The 20838-nt window shown below is 36.8% G+C and overlaps 1 protein-coding gene across 1 annotated transcript; it reads right to left on the bottom strand.

Annotated features, from left to right (window-relative positions):
* Positions 1-3529: 3529 nt before the first annotated feature.
* LOC103771221 (leucine-rich repeat-containing protein 72) lies at positions 3530-20654 on the bottom strand (the record flags this gene model as incomplete). The annotated part of the gene is made up of 8 exons (XM_008938511.1): positions 3530-3695; positions 4771-4798; positions 7746-7835; positions 12087-12200; positions 13390-13471; positions 16329-16398; positions 19762-19835; positions 20543-20654. Coding segments are annotated over 8 exons (736 nt in total), but the record flags the coding sequence as incomplete, so codon positions are not given.
* Between the last annotated feature and the right edge of the window lie 184 nt (positions 20655-20838).

Here is a 20838-nt window from a genome sequence, read left to right as displayed (position 1 = left end):
CTATGGAACTGCATTTGTTCTAACTTGGAAAGGTTTCACAGTCATTATGAGCAGAGGCTGCCACGTGTCCCTCTGTCTCCCCTCAGAGGGAAGCAACTGCAACCCAAGTTAGGGTCCTGGTGTGCACTGACACTCCAGACCTACCTCTGCCTCCTCAGCTTGAGCTGGCAACAGTTCCTCTGTTTGAAGATCATGTTTGGTGGGTCCTGCATAAACCTGGGGTAATGATGAGCTCTTGGGTAGTAATGAATGGGTGGACACCTCTTGTGATACATTACTGCCAAGGAACTTAAAGTAGAAAGAAAATGCACATGCAATTTACCAGTTCTTCAGGAAAGGTTCTAAGTGGGGAGACACCTGTGGTGTGCATAGCCAACACACCATCTCTTGTACCTGCAGTGGTCTGTGCGTCGAAAGACTTCTTGCCCCTCCCCTGGGAAAAAGAGAATTCCAGCTGTTTATTAGATACAAGAACAGCAGTTGTGAGTCTGTCTGGCCTGCTGCATCATAGGTTTTGCTCCTTAGTTCACTTTTAGGCTCAGTGGTTTTTAATATCCACTGTCTTTTCATCCTGGGAAATCGGATTGAATTAAGAGTATATAAAAGCTTCTGAAGCTACTTGAGTGCATATCTTCTAGTGAACTGAATGTTTCATGTTCAGATGACTTTAGATTTTTGATGTAGGTAGGTTTTCAAGGCTTTTCTCCATCTAACTGATGGGAATTCTCAGCAAAACTTGAAATTACCTTTGTAATTTGAGTAAGTCCTTGTATATAAATAGCTTGATGTTATTCCTTTTTCAATGATGTCTCTAAAGCAGACTCAAAGCTTTTGAGAAGGCTCAAATGGATGAGTGCAGAGAACATGCTGCCTTTTAAGTACGGTGGGCATGTTGGCAGTCAGTGGTTCTACTGACTTGTGGCTTGTTGGACAGCAGCTGACATACACCAACTACCAATGTGAACAGGTAGTGAGCATTACGACAAAGAGCTTTGGGGTGCCATGGTCAATTTTTTTTGTTTAATCTATGTGTTCCTGGGACACTTGGGTGAAACATTAAGGGAAAAAAAATCCTAAGAGGTTCTGATGGACTTAGCACTGTCAAAGATGATATATGTATAATTCATTGTCTTCTCCGAGCCCATCTACACGCTCAGATTACAGAAAATAATTAAAATTAAATTATTAATTAATGATTAAAAATAATGAAAATGTTAAAATTCTTTAACAGTTACCCCTGTAAAATGTATATTTTATTTTCAAAATATATATTCTTTGGGGAAGACGTTAAATTCATTTTTAAAAAAGATCCTGTAGTGAAGTGCTTTATGTTGAAATGCTGCACTGCAGCATTGTCTGAGCAGAAAACTGAAACAATTCTTTGCTTCAATTTTTCTTTAATCAAAAGAAGATGGGGCAGAAAAAATATTGCAGGCCAGAAATACTGTGCCCCTGATTTGATCCCAAAATTTGAAATCGATGAAATATACTCTAAAATGACATCACTTACTACTTTAGTCTAGCTCCAAGTGGGACACGGTGAGAATCTAGAGATTCTGGGACTGTGAAATTGCTGCAGTGAAATTATTACATTAGAGACTCTGTCCATCAGCATAGTCAGCTGTCAGAGTTCAAAAGACTCAAGGCAAACTAGGGATTACACTTAATCAATCCTAATAGTTGCTTAGGACCTCTTTAAGAAAAAATGTTGGCTGAAGCTTAGTTTGGTCTACCTTCTCTGTAGACTGACTCGGTTTGAGAAATTAAACATTCTTGAAACCTATTTGAAACCAAGGTGTTGATCTAGCTTTTAAAACCACTAAGATGTGGCTAATTTAAGAGCATTTATAAAAAGTAGGGAACTTTAAGGAAGAAAAACAGGCAAGCTGAAATCAAAAGGAAGGAATCTAACATCAAAAAGGTGAAAGGAATTAGGAGATTTAACAAAGATAAAGTCCCGTGTCTGGGATGGAGCAATCCTAAATAGCAGTACAGACTGGGAGCTCTCTGGGTCTGATGAAAAGGACCTCGGGATTCTGGTGGGCAGCAAGCTCACCTGGAGCCAGCAGTACGCCCTGGCAGCACCCAAGGCAAATGGTGCCATGCATCGGTGAAGACAACAGTTTAGTACAGCCAGCAGGTCAAAGGTGTAATTACGTCACTTAACCTGGCAGTTGTTAGGCCATGCCTGGAATACTATGTCCCATTTTGGTCAACTAAGTTCAAAAGACACATTATAAAACAAGAGAGGTCCATCAAGGGTGCCACCACAATGATCAGAGGGTTGGAGGAATTTGGTTTGTTCAGCCCAGAGAAAAGACTTAGAAGGGAGATCTAATCATAGTCTTAAAATACTTAGAGGAAGTTACAGAGAAGATGGGGGATGCACAGTGACAGGAAAATAGCTAACAGGCCCAAGTTGTTGCAGATCAAATTCCATCTGAATATAAGGAAAATGCTCTGGAATCTAATTAGACACTGAAAGAGATTGCCAGGAAGTGGTGGTACCTCCCTTACTGGAAATATTTGACTCACCTTGACAGGACACTGGATCTTGTTTCAACAGGAAGGCTGGACTAGATGAGCTTCAGAGATCCCCGCCAACCTAGACTATTCTGTGAGTCTGTGCTAATTTAGGAGAGAAAGAAGGAACTCAGAAGACAGCCACAGGCTGACGAAGGGCTTTGGTGTGTCAGACAGCACTGACTTTACACTTTTGGCAGAATGGAGAGAGAAAGATGTGAGGAAATGTATTATTTTGCATCTATGTGCACATCTCCCGCTACCTTCCTTAGTGGTAACAGGCTCTACCATACGACACGTGGCTATAAAAGGGTGTATGTTAAAACCAGTCAGCAGTTCTGGGGCAGTGTGTTGTGTAAGGTGAATCCCATCTCTCCAAAAGGACCAGTAAGCAGAGGCCTGCATTCTGGGACAGTATCAGCAGCCACAGGCAGCAGCTCCATACCAGCGTGCTTAAGAGGTTACGGTTCCACTGTAGTGAGATCAAACGAGTAACCTCATAATACTAAGAGTTCTCAGTGCACTCAAGCACCACAAAAATCAGCAAATCAAAACTTTAATCCCTTTCAGAAATTAGAAAAGCTTAATGGTCACTTTCTCATATCTTTACTTAGATGGAAGAAGAAAAATTACTGCCAGCGAAGATATTAAGTCTAATTCTCCAGTTGAAACTATATCGAATGAAATTCTTTATCTGTAGTTTCTTAAAAATTAACTTGCTGTTTAGTGTTAATAATTTATGATAACAAAACTATGGCAGAATTGCATTTCAAGCAACTTTTATTGTAACATTGCCACTATTTATCACTCATTTTCTTAATTTCTTCAATCTCCATATTAAATATCTGATGATAAAAGGAGGGTTACACTAATACTTTTCTTTCAGGAAGTTCATTTAATTAGATGCATGTTTTAGTGTACTTAGTTTATAGAGATACTAACTTACTTCAGTGGTTTATCTCCACACTAGAGAGAGGAATCATTAATTTCTTAAGGAAGAAAGCAGTCATCTAAATTGGATTGTCAGCTTCTCACAGGGTTCTTCTGCTTTGTTCTCAAGCCGTCTTTCTTGACAGGTGGCTACTTCGTTCCAGTCAACACAGGAAAATTCCATTAGAGATCTTTTCATTGCCCGTAGTAAAACAGCATCTTCAGGGTTCTCAAATGGTGCTCTACAAAAAGAAAAAAACAAACACTCTTATCTGAATGATTCCAAACTGCTTTGGAGGTAATTTTCCATGCACACTCTGTGTAGAAAGTGAAGCTTGAAGTCACAATGATGCTAGCAGTGAGGAGTTAAACTTTTAAATTCTCTGGAGGTCTCCTTCTTTTACCCAATTTAAGAAAGCAAAACAAATTGAGAAAAGGTCAGAAAAGTCACAGGATTCTAAGGAATGAAGTCACACTATAAATCATTTGAAATACATTTATAGTAGAAGTGAGAGTGGCTAACGCTACTGAAAGCAGGAAATAATTCATTTTTAAGCATAAATTAGGTTGACTGTAAAGAGCTGTACTCAAAGTGAGTAGCTCTATAAAATCAAATTGTTAAAGGATATCATCATATGTAAGCTCTTATTATTTCTTTTAATAAATCTTGGAAATATTTTCATAGGTAAAGCTAGCAAGTATAAACAAGCCTGGTGTCTGAAGTCTGTAAATTCACTCTTACAAAGGCAGCATGTAAAAATGTCACTACATTAAAATGCAACCTTTGTACTGCCTCAGTTCAGACACAGAGATAAAAGAGGTAATTTTTACATTTATTTCTATGATTTTGAAACCAAACAGAATAAAAGTAACCTGACGTACAGACCAAAAAAGTTTCATTCTACAAGTCAGTAATATTTTCCAGAAAGTATGCACTTTTGAACAGCCAGTCAGGAGAAAGTTGTCTGGGCCATAATATAGAACAGCTATTCTGATGCTCTAATATTTAAAGCATGTTTTTTCTAGTGACCAGTATTTGATCTTATAAATAAATAGCATTTTTATATACCCATTTCCAAATGTGGAACACCTTTCAATATTAAATTTCCGACAGCAACAGGTAGGTTCTCTTATCAGAATAATATAGAGTTGCAACAATGTTCAATACAGAGGACCAGTAAATGTTTCAAAAGCTCATTTTTACCAGACATTTTCCCTGGTTAGGGTATTTTTTAGGCAGGAGAAGAAGAAATTAAGTAAATACTTCACAGATGCAAAAAAAAAAAAAAAAAAAAAGGAAGTAAAAAAATTACTTACTTCTTTTTGTGGTTTCCAAATTCACAACCTATAATAAAAAGTTGAAATTGAGACAATGAATGTACAGAACTTGGATTAACTGAGGATTACCATCCTGATCCTAAATTACTTGTTCAAATGAACTGAAAATCAGCAGATGATTTTAAATGTTCATTTTAAATGTTTTAAGGTGTTTTCTGGATTGTTACACAGTGCAAGTCATAAGGTTCCAGGTGCTATTCGTCTGCTTTCTTGTGCCAGGATCATGCTGTCTTCCAGACCTACAAATTAGTAAGTCTAAAAATTACTTCATATGCTATTAGATGACATCATTAAAATATCCTTGGCTTGGAAAGCATAAAAAGAAATCTGCTTACAAAACTAAGCAAGATATGTAAAAGTTAAAACACTATTTAGAAGAAAATACTTTTTTCAAGAGATTTTTTTATAAAAGCACTAGAGGGCATCAAAACTCCGTGATGCTGATCTCTCTCTGAGACTCACCCTGGAAACTTACTGAGATGTTTTTCATTAAATTAAACACTCACAGCATACACATTGACAAAAAAAAAAAAAAAAATTGTTTGTTCAGCTACCTTTAAAGACAACTCTGTAACTACAAAGAGTGACTAGAATTTATTTGCCACAATACTCTTACTAGAAGGATTAACTTGTTGTCTGTTGCTACTACTGCCACTACTACTGCTACTTACTTTATGAAGCAACCTGGTTGAGTTCCTGATGCACTTACACTTTATTACTAAAACAAATAGCTTTTATCAGATGAATGAAAAGAACTTTTTCTAATACAAATCACCTAAAACTGTATGATCTTCCTCACATTATTATAAATACCTGAGGGCATCACTGGTCTTCTGGCTCGCTGAGTGTATCTGCTAGATCCTGCTGTAGTCCCCAGGGGTATATTTACTCTCTTTCCAAAAGCTATTGACTGCACAACCCAAGACCTTTCGTGGTTATAAAGATGGAGTGCTGACTCCCTTTCTCTTTGTGTAACTGCTGTTAAAAGGGATATAAAAAATAAATTTTTTTCTACCAACTTAAAAGACTTGTATTATCTATCATGCAGAAGGTGATTCATGTTCTTTGTGCAGAGTTTCGTAACGATAGCAGTGTAACAACGATTCAAAAGGTGAACATGGAGTGATACTTCCTCAGGCTTTAAGCCTTGTCTAATAAAATATTTTAATTCCTTTTGGGTGCAGTAGGATCAGAGGTTTCACACCAAGAAACTAGAAAGCAAGACTTCTAGTAACACTTCAGTGAGATCTACTGCAGAAGTCTGTAAAGATTTGGAAGTTTCTCTATGACCAGCAAACCCAATTCCTGGTTCAAGGCCTGTTCAATTCTCATTGCACAATTATAGAGAAAACTGTAAGAGTGCAATCAAAACAAAAGCCTCAATTTTTCCTGTTTTTCACTTAATTAAAAAATAACTTGAAATATTATACAAAGAGTTTGAGACTATCAACTCAAAGAGGGGATGTTAACATCAGTGATATGAACTGCATACTAACCCAGTACCTCAGCTATGGAACAGAAGTGAGCTAAAGACTTAGAACAAATAACTCTGACAGAAGCATTTTGGATTCAGGGAAATTTTCAAGTTGTGGTGTCTAGGGGACCAATTAGGAAGGAACTGCAGTAGTCATGCCTGGAGGTAACAGAAGAGTAAGCACGTGTCTTGTGTACAGGAGACAGCTAGGACCATGCTGTGCTAACATTCCACAGATGGTGAAGCAGCTTTGTAAGGTTAGAGAAATAGTTCAGCAAATAGCAAGTCCAGGCTACTGCTTGATACAAATTAGTGTCTCAAGTCTTAATCCAGGACTGATTACACTATAACTGTATTTAGATTAACTGCAGGAAGTTTTACGGAAGTGTTTCTAGAGCTGTAAATGCAACACGGATTTTCCAGCTCATTAAGCTTCAGTCATCACACCCTAGTCAAGAAAGATCACTAGCAATCCAGTCTGACAGATGTGCTAAGCACAGGTGTAACACAAGACCAAATATTCAGAGACTGGAGGTACTAGTGCAAAATTAATGTGTAAGCAAATGGCCATGTGGTTAGATCCAGCAGCTCCTCATCAGCCCCTGACACATGCTGTGGTCCATCCACCGTCCTTCCTTCATGACAGAGCTACCCACTCTGCCAGCACCTGCAGACCTCCTGGGGCTGCACTGCTCAAGTCCTGCATCCCGATTCTCCTAGAGACTGGGAGCAGGTTTTCAAGACTGCATTTTCCTTGCTATTTTCTTATAAGGTAGAGGTGGGGTAGGAATCAACACCTTTCTCAGCGCTCTCTAGTCTAAATTTTCAGTCCTCCTGCCAATCACACAGTTCTCCAAACACCACAAACAAAAGTCACTGAAGTCACTGAAGTAAATCTACTGGGTCTGCTGTGGCATGTTTATGGATTGACCAATTTATCACCTGGCTATTCCCAAGACTTTTTTTTTTTTTCCCCCTGTAGAATTTACAGAAGACAAGCTCTGAAATTGATGATTTATGAAGATCTATATTTGAAAGCATGGTCACTATGTACCTCATCAAGAAATGTGCAAATACATATTTAAACTGTACAGAAACATGTAGATAGTTGAGGATATTATCCATATCTGAGTAAACACACTCACCCAGGTGAATATACTAATTTGAATGCACAAATGTAGGTACATGTTTTTAAGCACAGCCTTTTATCTCTTACCCAAAAACACATAGACCAAGATACGAGATCAAGACACACAATTTAAAAAGACAGAAACCAAAAGCATTTGGCAAAGTAAACTGTTGATGCCATGCAAATTCTATTTGCTTGACAAATCTTTTGGAAAATGGGTATCTGTTCATTAGATCTGTATCAACAAACGCACATAAAAGAACAGGCAAGATTAATTTGTCTGTTTTTCCAAACCAACCAAAATCAAAAGCAACTGTCACTGCTCTGTGAGAAGAGGAAAGCAATCCTTACGCTTCCTGTCAAGGAGCTGCACTGAAGGAAGGAAGTTTATCACATAAAGCCGGTAGTCTGGGTCTTGTGCCAAAGGGTTATGGAACAGGTCTGCAAAATGTATACAGAAACAAACAAACAACATCATAAAAAGCCAAATTCAGCCAAAGAAAAACTAACTTAGCAAAGCAGGAAAATTAAAGATTACTAGTAGCCAAAGATTTTGTACAAAATATTAGCAAATTCAAAATGTTCTTAAGCTGGGTAAACAAACAACTATTTCTTTATACAAAATAACTCAACTAACCACAGACTGCAAGAGTTGGCTTATTGCAGAGCATGCAAAATGCCACAGGCAATAACCGAGTAAAGGTGCCATCACGCATTCCAAACCTTTGAAGTTTTTTTTTCTATTTTTTATGTTACACAGACAAAACCACGAAGCGTTTGCCTTTGATTTTCTTATATATTGTTAGGTGATGCCTATTTTAAATAATAGTAGCCTTGTAGGTGTGACAACTTAAAGGTAAGACACAAAATTTGTAGTTGGAGAGAGTTATTAAAGCCAGATGAGCTTTAGGACGCTTAAAGACTTTCTCATAGCTGATATAAAGGTTTTATCCCACAGGCACGATATAAAACATAAATCCCCCATCTTCTGATGTTTTAACAGATGATGAGTTTGAAAACTCAAGAAACTTAAAGGATAAAATGTTTAAAAAGGCCTAAGTTCCTGATATCCTGGGTCCCACTAACTCTTGAGGTAATAAGCTCCAAAAGCCTGTTAGCAACTTGCCTAAAATACTTATGTTCAGCTTAATGTTACCTGAACAACCAAACCTTTGCAACACAGAGACAGGATCTGTCTGCTGACTGTGCTGCTGCTTTGCCAGATGTGCAACACTTCCCTAGCTGGCATGTCAGATCAGTTTGTTTTGTGGAAGTGATATCTGAGTGATTAAAACAGAAACTGGCTTATTGCCAGATAAGCTAACAAAAACCCAGATGTTTTGGGGTATTTTTTTTTTCTAAATGAAAACCATAATAATGCTATTTTTCTCCTTCTACAAATGCTTTTCTTCTGAGACAGTAAAAATAATCAGGTAGCTGCTATATTGAGATAAGAGCAGAGAAAAAAAAAGATAAATTTATAATTTTGAAAAATTGTACCAAGGTCTGGTTTTCTCTTTTTGAGGAGAGGCTGTGGTTAATATTCACTCTAGGGCAAAAAATCCTGTTATATATAATTCTAGCAGTTAGGCAAAGAAAGATGGTACTGCAGAAGCAAATAAGAGATAGTAGAAAAAGAAAAAAGTCTGGAAATATTCCACTGAGATCTGTAAACTACAAGCTGCCATTTCATGTTCTTCAGGGTAAGTTTGTCTCCCAAAGAGGGCTCTGTGCTTGGTGAGATTTAACAGTTATTTTGAGGGTGCAGTATGAGTAGAATGGGCATTTAGTAACTCCTACATAGAAAACATCTATTCGTGTGTTCAGAGAACTTAAAATACTTTTTTAAAAAAAAAAAAAAATTTAAATCACTGTACTTGGAAGTACTAAGAGACCCACAAGGTGGCAGTAAAAGAAAGTTCCATTTTTATCAAACGAAGTCATATTTAGCTATTTTTTTTTCTAGAAAGTGTTTATCACAAAGTATTTTAAGACCATATCTGATAAGCCTGTTCTTGAGTCTAGAAAATATGTGAGAGCATTCCAGATAGAAAAATGTTTCAGAAAGATCTCTAAAAGAAGGTACGTTTGGTAGTTGAATGGGATGAAGACTTGATAAGAGATTTTCCCAAGGCACAACCCAGGATCAGTTCTAAGTACTTCTGAATCTGGATGCTACTTGGAGCACGTCCCTCCCCATCAACATTGATTTGTAGGTTTGTTTTGGAGTATAGGAATTTTTCTACTGCTCATTCTTACAGTAAATCAAACTACTGTATGGCTCAAGATGGTCTTATTTTACAAAACATCTGGGATCAATTCTTGGCTCTGCTATCTACTTTCTTGTCAAGGGCATGCAATTTTATTTCTACAAATTAGGGATAATGCTTTCTTCCTCCACAGTTTTGTCTGTTTTCTCTATTTGGAGTATAGGAAAACAGCGTGCCTATCCCACATGGGGCAAAAAGGAACTACTGCAGTAGAAACGTGGTGAAGAACAAAAAGAGTTTTCTGAGGACTAGCAGCAAGATGTGATCAGCTGTGGAAAATAAATCAGCTGAGACAATTTACAGAGTACATAACAAAAATCTTGGATTCCAAAAGGGGGATGTCAGCACAAGGTGAGCCCATAGAGAAGTTCTCTGTATTTCCCAAAAGGCTGCAGTTGTGAGCAACCCATCCAGTAAATCTAGAAACTGAGGGTCTTCCCTAAACATCTGATGAAGAATAGTGTTTTGCTACAAATCCAGTGCAGGGCACTGGCTGAAAATCACCAGACACCTTTAAGGAAAAGAAATGAAACATTTTAGCAGCTGGATGCTACTTCTGAAGTGAACAATAACAGTGTATCAGACTGCTCCATTTTAATTGTTTTAATGTCCCCAAGCACTACAAAATAATCACCCAAAAGCTCTGCTGAAGGCTAGTAAGTGGGAGTTGATAATTGGATTGTCCAGAAATAAAAAAGATCTACCTCACAAGAGTGAAAATTCTGCCATTTCCAAAACAGGTTTTATTCTATAAAGGTGAATTATGGGCACAGCCCTTTTCAAAGCTACACAGTATAAATTCTGCACCCATTTCACATTTCATAATATTAGAAGGAGGCATATAAATGATGTCATAATATCATATGTAGGATATCACTTTGAAATTTTGTTTTGTTCATTTACTGCTGTTAATTCCTTCAAATATGACAATGCATTTTACTAAACCAATAGACTCCTTTTAATTTGAAAACTCATTAATATGAAATCTCTTTGAAACGAACATTCGCAATTTTTTCATGATTGCAAAGGTCAAAAAAGAATGACTGTAAATATGATGTTATTAAGTTTCTTCCACTGGTTACTGTTTACTCTCATATCTTTGAACTGAAGAACAATTTATTTTTTTTTTTTTTTAATCAGGGTAGACTGGTATATTTTCTTAAACATTTCGTTTTCTCTCATGGTGACCAGCCCAATATGCACCTAGTATTCTCTATGTCTTTGTGAGTGCCGTTCATAATAACTCAGCAGCACTTCCAACTATCAGCTATTTGTCTCTATTTCCCACAGATGCAACAAGTACAACAAACTTCCTGTGCCTGTTGAAGCTCCTTATTCATTTGTAGAGCTGTAACGTTGAATTCAAGTGACTACACCATTCATACATAGGTTGTCTGTCTGGACCTTGCCTACTCACTTGAAACAAACTGCATTCCTATATGGACTATTTTTTCAATTTTGCATGTAATGAAAAAATGTATAATAACCTTGCTGGTGTGTTGTCTTCCTAAACAAATTATGTGGTTTTTTTTTTCATTTTGGTGCAGTGTCAAGTTCAACTGCAAGTGTACTTTTCAAGCCATACTTTCCTTTCCTGCAATAACATGTTCCATTTTCTGGATGCAAAAGGAGGTATGGCTTGATGACATTTACCTCCAATAACTGTGTCACTGAGATGCAAAACTTTTTTAGTACTGAGTGTTTGGTATCACCTGTGATGACATTCTTTTAGGAACCATGGAAAAAAACCTGCTTACATTTTCACTTTCAAGAGGTTAATAGCATATCACCTTGCTTTCCCTGGAAGCTACTTCTTACAATGTAACTTAGTGGTGCCAATGCTGTCTTGTATCACTGAATTTCAAATTTTAGAAACTATGCTACTTTCATTTCCAGCCAGTATATCAAAAAGTATACTGCTTAACAGATATTGTTATACTTGGTGTCTAAAGTATACTTGTTCTTAGAATCTAGAAACACACAGCTTGCCAAAAAAAAGATGCAGAAAGTAAGTTCTATGAGCAACAGAATTAATGAGGCAGGAATTTGGGTTCTACAACCTATCACTCATACTATCAACTGCAGTAACACCCATTTCTCAACTTACTCTGGTTTTGCCTTACAAAAAGGCAGCAGTGAACTGCTTTGACTGTCTCCAAGCTACTTACCCAGGAGACTGGCTAGCCAGCACAAAAAAAAGAGTTAACTTCTGAACTCATTGGGCAGTTTTTCCTTAGTTGAACTACTCTCTGGAATGATAATGTCTTGATCATGATCTCTCTCTTCTGTCAAATTTGGTGGAAATTGGTAATTAGCTTCAAAAGCTATTGGCAAATGATGTGGAAACAGACAAGAAACGTCCTGAAAAGAAACACTAAAAAACTACCACTCACTGTTGTGCAAATTAAAAATAAGGTATTACTTAGGGTCTGCAGGCTTATCATTCCTTTCAATTCCTTCACTGTTTTGCCAAGTTTATTTAACTGGTTGTTGTGAAGCAACAGAATCTGTAAGGCTCGTAAGTGTTTCAGAGCACCTGAAATAAAATTAAAAAAAAAAATAATTCTTACCACACCTGACTGCCTTTATTAGATAATTATTTTGCTATGCCACACAATTAATTTGATATTCTAGTTATTCACCTATGCCTGCCTTTTGGCGACACCTTGCATCCTCCTTCCCTCCCTTACTCCCTCCTTCCTTTGCTTCCTTCCTTACAATATAGGAAGTAATCTTAGTATCCAGTAATCTTAGATTAATTCCTTTTCACTTCCTTTTACTGTGACCTAATACTACCTTTGCTTCACAAGCAATAAATAGAGAATTCCTTAGAAAATAGTACAATTTCAAATAATTATTAATGTATTAAAAAATTATTACAAAATGTTGTGGCTGACCCAGACTCTGTATTCACATCTTCAAACCACATCAGCCTTACACATCTCATTTTCCAAATTCTACACAGTATTTCTCATCCACACTTCTCTACCAAGATACTTGCCCTGTTTACCCATATTTTGTTATCTTCTGTATTGTCTCGTGCTCATGTTTCATTCTTTCAAACATTCATTTTTTCTCAAAATCTCACAGAAAGTAATCAATGTAATTTCTCATCCCAACATTTTATAGGGACAGAGAAAAGAAAAATTTTAACATCTGAAATGTCTAAAACATGCACAAATTTATTATGCTTTGCCCTCTTCATTTACAAATTCACTAGTCTGGTGCAGCCACTTTATAAGAGAAGCAAAACCAAAATAGTTGTGTAAGACCAATGTTTTACAGTAAAGCAGTTTTGCAGTTAGCTTTGCAAAATACTTCCAATTATAAAAGTATCTATCTCATGAGGAAGTTGCAGAACCTTAGTGACTACCTTACATGTCGGACAACTTATTAATTCATTACCCTTCTATTTTTGTGTTAAGTCTGTCAGCAGTTGCTATCAGTTTCTCATCATATAAACACAAATGGCTCTCCAAAGGTACCGCATCAGCAAGAGGACTACCAATCATCTTGTAAAAAGAGCTTTACATCTTCACCCCATTGCCAGTCAGGTATGGTGGAACAATTAAATCTCTATTAATTAACATGTATTGTTATGCATACATAGGAGTTTTCAACCTTTGGGTTACTTGTTGTCATCCAGTTTTGTAAATTTGAAAGCAAATACACAGACAAGAAAGCATAAGCCTCTGTTCAACACTCCAAAAAGGGAAGACTGGTACCTGATATATCTGTCAGTTCATTATTGTTGAGATAGAGCTCAGTCAAACAATAGTTTTTGATCAAGAAAGTTAAATCTTGAATCTGAAATTAGAGTTAGGAAAACTGTTACATGTCAATCTAAATTTATCTCTGGAGGAATGTAAACATAGTCTCTTCAAAACTGTTTAACTATAGGTAGTTTCTTTTATTTCTGTTTAAGACCCTTGGTCTAAGGATTCTCTTGACAGATGAACCTTCATTAGAAATACTAATTATATATCAAAAATAGTACAGTCTTACTGAATTTCTTCAACTACTAATTTAATATTTGTATTTGGAAACAGATTTCATTGAATTATTGGTCTTCATATTTGTTATACTTCTATTCACATTTGAAATATCTTTTATTGTGAGAACACCTTTGTAGGATGTAATAATTCTATCTTGGTTTATGAATAGTCCTGAAATATAACCTTGGAATAAGCCAAGCATATAATTTTAAAAATATTTCTTCATCAGCATGTCCAAAGGGCACATATTTCTTCTAAATTTCCAAAACTGACAATCAGATTTACAGAATCAATGACAATTATAGAAAAAAAAATAAATGTATGTCTGGGGATAGTTCCCAACTGAGAGTTATCTTCAGTCCTTATGAAATCTCATCCCTTTGCTTGGAGAAGCTCACTTTTAATCTTATCTTGACTGCAATGCAAGGTGGCATATGCAATGAGATACTCCACACCGGCCACTACAACAGTTGAGAGCTGGGAGTACTAACCGTGCCTAAGTATTTATCTTACGGTATAAATGTAAGAACAACAAGCAGAATTTTATTCCTGTCACTACTTTGATTTCTGTGATGCAAAGTTATTTGTTAGAGGGGGAAAGATTTTCAGTCTTTGAATTGTGCCCCTAAGTTTAAAACCAATGTGCTGCGCTCTGTGCATTAACAATATCTGAAAGTTAGAAGAAGACAGAAGTTTTTCCATTCTTAAAGATGTCTGAAATCCTCCGAATGAAGATACTTTAAAGTTCAAAAGAATACCATTCTCCGAGTCTTGCTTCACCTCAGAAAATGTTTCAATGAAAACGGCAATATTTTACAAATAACAAAAATCCTATTCTGCAGAATTATTATTGTATCTTGCACAATGCAAACCCTACACACATATTGTATGCAGTGGTGTTTGACAAATCTGGGTATTTTAGGATCATCTGAAATTCACTTATTTTTTTGTGACAAAATCATTGTAATGCATTTTTAAGGAAAGAAAAAAAGACCATAGACCACCTGAGTTCAGAAAAATATGCTCCCCAGTTACAACGTTTAGCTGAGACTTCTCCTAAGAAAGCCACTGAGTGCCTTCTCCACACAAGTTATAAAAAAAGTGACATATCCACACAGCTTATATAGAAAAACAGACGCATGCACTTTGTTTCTGCTTAGGTACACAAGTGATATCTGTGCAAAAATCATATTTATTTCTCTTTTATGGTTAGCTTAGTCATCAGGCTGTTTCTTCTTATGCCTTACTGTCCTTTAGAAATACAAGGGAAAGCCTTACTATACCTGTGGTTTTAGTTCAACTTTTTAATGTAACAATTTTTTTTTTTTTTAAATAGTTGGATATCTAGAGGTTTTTCAATGAAGTTGACGTAAGATGCTATATAATTGATGTTAGCCTGAGGCAGCAGATACACATACACTTCTAAGTGACATGGAATGTATTTTTTTTTTTTTCTGCTGCTCACAGAGCTACTTGTTAACCTGAGCAAGAAGTTCTGAAGTTTTAAGAACTTAAGCCCACTGCGAAAGTCATGTAAATTACAGCACAGTAAGACATCTAAAAGCAGGTTAGATATTTGTGGTGTTTGTCACATTTCTTGCTTTTTAATTACCAGTGGCTATTGGTGACAGTTTGGATTCAATTCAACCATTTAAAAATGGTTGGCTATGTATTTAAAGATTTCTAAATTTAATTCTACTGTCAAGTAGGTGATTTTGTGTAAGATACAATGTGCTTAGACTTGGCTGGAAACTGTAGTGTCCAGAGATTTTTGACAAAGCATTGTCTTAAAAGCCCTACAGGATATAATAAGTGCTATAATCTAGATTTGCACAGATGCAGAAAGTACACGTGGTTTGTGGAACTCTATGGCTTAGGATCGTACATCGTATTGGAAACAAGAGAAAACAATGGGGCCCAATGTCATACTCTGATCACTCACCTGGAAATCTCTCATAAATCAAACAGATTTAGGTGACAAGATGCTGCATAACAGCAGAAGCCACCCCATCAGCCCTAGCATTGCACATGGAGAAGCACATATGAAAGAGTTATCTGTCACTCTCATGTGCATGAGGACAAAAGGCAGTCTCACCTCAACCACCAGCTTGTCAGGAAATAAACTATGCATGTCTGCAAGGGCATAAGAAAAGAGCGACATATTTCCTGCAGTCCACTTCTTTCCTGAAAAACTAGGTAGCCCAGAAGTTGTTTTAAGAAAACCTTTCAACCAGATCACCCCTCGGTCTGTTCCAAGAGCCACCCACTTTGGTGGGCAAGGGTAGAATTGCTATGAGCTACACTGGAGACTGCTATCCCAGACATCAGGTATCAGTATGCTGTCAGTCAGGCAATTTTGCCAATAACTTAGTTCAAAATATACTCAATCTTTCTTTTTATTCCCAAGATATTAATACAAAACTTCAGCTTCTTAAATGCACAGGATTTATAAAAATGTGACGTGAATCTAACAGAAAATAAATCAGCTTACACTCTGTGAAGAAAAATACCATTCCTTCAAAACTGGCATATTTAAATCAGTTAAATTTGCATAGAGATTAAAAATAATTTATTAGCTTGGCAATAATACTTTATGTTAGAAAAACTATGAAATAATAATAATGGCATATAGATGCACTGCTCTACTTTTTAAAGGAATACCTTATTACCTTATTGTTGTTAATCCACAAATACCTTAACCTATGAAACCATGATAGACTTGGGATACTTCTTAGTCCCCTGATGGAAGAAAAAAAAACAGTTAAAATTTTCATAACATTAATGGTGCTTAATCACTTTATAAATGGTTGGTATTTTAATAAATAATGTTACACAGGCACTAAAAAGCCACACTTCTGTGGAAATCACAGCAGAGAAAGATGCAAAGAACAGTACAGCAAAGACAGTGTAAGCATTCTATACACCTGAAAGCAGCAGGTGGTAAAGAAATGGGAACAAACTAAGTGGTACTTTTTTGTTTTCCATTAACAGCATTTATTTTCCCAGGGAGTATGAATCCCATATGGACTTTGCAGTTTGTGGAAATCCTGCTCAGAACACAGGAGAAGTTTGGTATCCTGGGGACACAAACCTAAATTGAAAATTGGTTTGAAGCTGCAGTGTGGATTGTCCAGCCACAGTGCCAGAGAAGCCAACAGAAGATGGACACCAAGCACATCAATGTACATTTCTTAGTAATTTTCACATTAGTGCATATTGTGAGACCTTTTGCCCTTTTTTCGCCCCTCTTCTCTGCAGTCCTCGTATTTAGTCATATTCATTAACAGTCTTGTTTTATATTTAACTGCACATCAACTGAAGCTGGACCTATCTCCTATGTGCTGGTAAGATTTGGTGTTTAATTGTGTATCTAGCACTTTGAGCTTACTATAAATAACAAATTAAGTACTAAGCAGAGAATATCACCGAGCTGCTGAGTAATTTTTACTAACTGCTCCTCCTTATTTTTCATTACTTGATTTCCACTAGAATAATTACAGATGACCTTTACATGACAATTTTTAACGGACATAATCAAACTTTCCTCATGGATTTTAACACATTACAAGACTAGGGACAATGCTTCAGAAAGAACTAGCAGCATTGATAAAACCTAATCTCATACCATCAGCCTAAAGGATCTGCTTGTCTTCCAGCCATGAAGCCTAGTCTCTAGTTTCCCATGTCTGGGTTTTTTTTTTCCAGCGTACACTCCAGACAGACAAAGGGGGAGCAGACACCTTTTCTGATCTTGCAATTAAAAACAAAATCCTTCAAGAGCACACCCTACAAAGTTGAGATGCTGTACTTCTATTCTCTTTTATTTCTGAAAATCAGAGTATCCCATGCTTCTACTTTGTTAAACTGTTTATTTGGCTTCCTCAAATCCTCCACAAAAACAAGCCCTGCAAATATGTATTTATGTGTCTATTGTCACAAATTAACAGAAAATACATTACTGCAAGTAATCTATACAAGCAGATGAGTGTTGACAGGACACAGTGAGCTCTTACAGAGCTACTATCTCATTCTGTATAGTTCTACCTGCACACCCCTGAGCTATTTTTCAAGTAGGAAAGCAAAAATTTCCCTCATGTTCTTTGTCACTGCCATTCTATACCTAGTTTACAGGTTTACATGATAATTGGCTTTACTCCCATCCTAGTAACAGCTTCATCTTGATTATCTCCAAGCCTTGATCTGTTGGTTTGTTGGTTTGTTTTGGTTGTTGTTTTTTTTTTCTGGTGTTAAGGCATTTAATTTGCCTCAGGTAGAGCTTAATTTCTCTAACATTTTAAAAGAGCCAGGCCCTTTCTGTATGCCTTCCAGACTTTGCATGTCTCTTACAAACTGATCCTTTTTGGCCTGAGGCACTCTTTTCCTACCTACTGCTAAGTTAATCAGTTTTCCTAGGATGACAACTTTCAGTGTCCAAAAGGACTTTTTTTCATGTCCTTTTCATAGTAGTGGTTTAAAAATATAAACTCATTCCCTTTTATTTTCCCATTTTCTTATTTCAGCCAGCAGAAAATTATGTCAAACCAACAGTTAAAGAGACATGATCTGATACTGAGACTGGCTGATGTTTAAGGTTTATATAAATTGATACAGAATAAAAGGAATTAATTTCTTCCACATTCATCAAAGAAGCCAGCTTGCATCATCTTTCTCAAAACGGTTTCATGGGAAGACAGATCACTTCTGTATCAGCCATGTGAACATTTCTTTTTATTCCATACCTAAAAATATTTCAAAGACAGTGAAGTACACATTGAAGTATTTAAAATCAGAACATGTGTCTATTAAGACTGTATGCACAGTCTTAATTCTTTCACACATACACATTATTATAATTTTCTTGTATTGTTTAGAAAAAAATATATTTACACATCTTGTAATTTCTTACTATTTAAGCTTCTCTCTTAGATTTTTTGGGTATGTTTTCTTCTTTCTAACATACATATTTTAATAATTTTGACAGTAACTATATGTTTTACGTTTTCATAAAGAGTCAAATGCTTTCTTGGTGTAAATCAGGAAATTTGCTAAGGAATTTAAGGATACTAGTGGGCACATTTAGATTTTCAAGACCACCTGATTTCTACTAAAAACACTGAAATCCCTCAAGACCGTTTTGTTTTGTTTTGTTTTGTTATTATTCATAGGACCTAGAAAACCTTGCCCCCGATTTATTAAACTACTTGAGCTCTTTACATATGATAACAACTGTAAAAACAGTAGATGCAGTTGTGAGGCTGCAGAGAGGTATGCAACACTTGGAATCATGCCCTGGCCAGAAATTCAAAGTATGTTTTCCAAAAACTTTGAAGTATGCCATGTCATATATCCATCTTTCTATCGTAGCCTCTCAGCATGTTCATCCTACAACATACACCTCTATCAACCTATATCACCCACAGGTTCATGAAAGCTCTGCCTTCCTTCACTCAGCATAGCTTCTTCTCTTCATCTGCCCTACACCTTAAGCTGTTTCATGAAGCTCCCAGAGATCAGTTCTCTGATCAGCACTGCCAGACCCAAACAAGTGCTTTTGTACTCATTTCATGTTGCCCTGCCCTCCCTTCAATCCTTAGTAGTAGAGGCGCAGGTAATTTAAAAGGTGCTAACAAAGAGTTTTGTTGTTACAATGACAGATTTCTTCAGGGAAAGCAGAAATTTGGCTGATCTTAGAGTGGACACGTCCTGTTTTTTCATTTGTCTTGACACTCTTTCCACCCAGCCTTATGAGTCAGTTAGAATAGGCAGAGATCAGCCCGTTAAGCCTTCCTCCTCAGCTCCCTGAGGAAGAAGCTCATGCTCTGTGAACTTACAGATCCTGGAGAAATTCTGTGTTGCTGAAGCAAGATTGTGCACCTATGGCTGATACAGTTAACTGAGGAGAGCTCTGCTGTGTATGTCAGTGTGCCTTCACCACTTCTCCCTTCACAACACGTATGGACTAGGTATACATAAGATTTACTGGTACTTAACATATAAATTCTGTTCAGAGAGTATGTTATACAGAAAGCACTATGAAAGGTTACAGTTTACTGTGTGCTCTACTTCTAGTAAAATCCAAACCGAGAAGCATATTTTACTTACTGTCCAGCCAGATATAATACTAAGACATCCACATTCTTCTTAAAGCCACAGATCTTCAGCTGTTTCTCTACTGCCTAACAACATACAGTACATTTGTCAGCATTATACACGGCATAAATATAGATTCATTACATCACAACATATGCATATTCAGTGTCTAAATTAATATGCACAGCAAAATTTATATATGCATCACAGCATCTCGCAACTATAACATAGTCTAAGAGAGACTGAAAGATATTCAATTAGCAGTCTCTGGTTTAAATTGATAAAAATATTCCAACAATTATGTTACACTTAGACTAATTTTATCTTCCTGTGGAGAGTCATATTTCATGGACACAAAGTGAAAAAATAATGTATGTTGACTGGAGAATGTGCTTCTCACTCAGGTCGGCCAACAGTACAGGTGATCAAGAAGAAAATTGCTTACTTTGCAACTTTATTTTATGCAACTTTACTTTATGCTCACATTTTAAAATTATGCCTCCAGAAAGCTCTGCTTGTATAGTCAATGTTAAAAAATGTAAACAAAATTTTGATTTTCAGATTATATTACTGATGTGCTAAAATTTGTAAAAGCAACGAATCCCAGTAACATAAGGGCTACGTATCTCAGTTACCAGTGGCTGATAAAAGTAAAATGCATAGGGGAAAAAATGATTTTACTACATGAGTTACCATGCCCAGCATCAAGACTGCTGCACTATCACTCCAGTGAGTTCTGGGCATATCGAACACACATAAAATAACTGTGGGTGCACCTGCAGATATGCCAGACCTGTGGCACTTGAGAAGCAGAGGCGGCAAGGAGCTCGCAGAGCTCGCATTTCGTACTAGCCACCGGTGGCCACTTGCCCAGGAACTCGGTGGGGCCAGCAGCCTGACTGCGGCTGTCAGGTAGGGGGGAAATATGGGGAAAATGCCGAATTTTTCTTTCTACGCAGACAAAATCTGCAGATGGAGCACCGAGTGCTACCTGGGGAAAAGCAGCCGTGCCCCAGGATGTGTATTTCTCAAACTCCACTGTGTGGGAGTTCCTCGGCGGGAGCTTCCCCTCGGCCGCGGCTCTCCGCC

The sequence above is a fragment of the Merops nubicus genome, unplaced genomic scaffold (assembly GCF_000691845.1).
Source record: "Merops nubicus isolate BGI_N331 unplaced genomic scaffold, ASM69184v1 scaffold39324, whole genome shotgun sequence".
Classification (NCBI taxonomy): Eukaryota; Metazoa; Chordata; class Aves; order Coraciiformes; family Meropidae; genus Merops; species Merops nubicus.
Note: the sequence above shows the minus strand (reverse complement) of the source record. Positions and strands in the feature narration are given on the sequence as shown.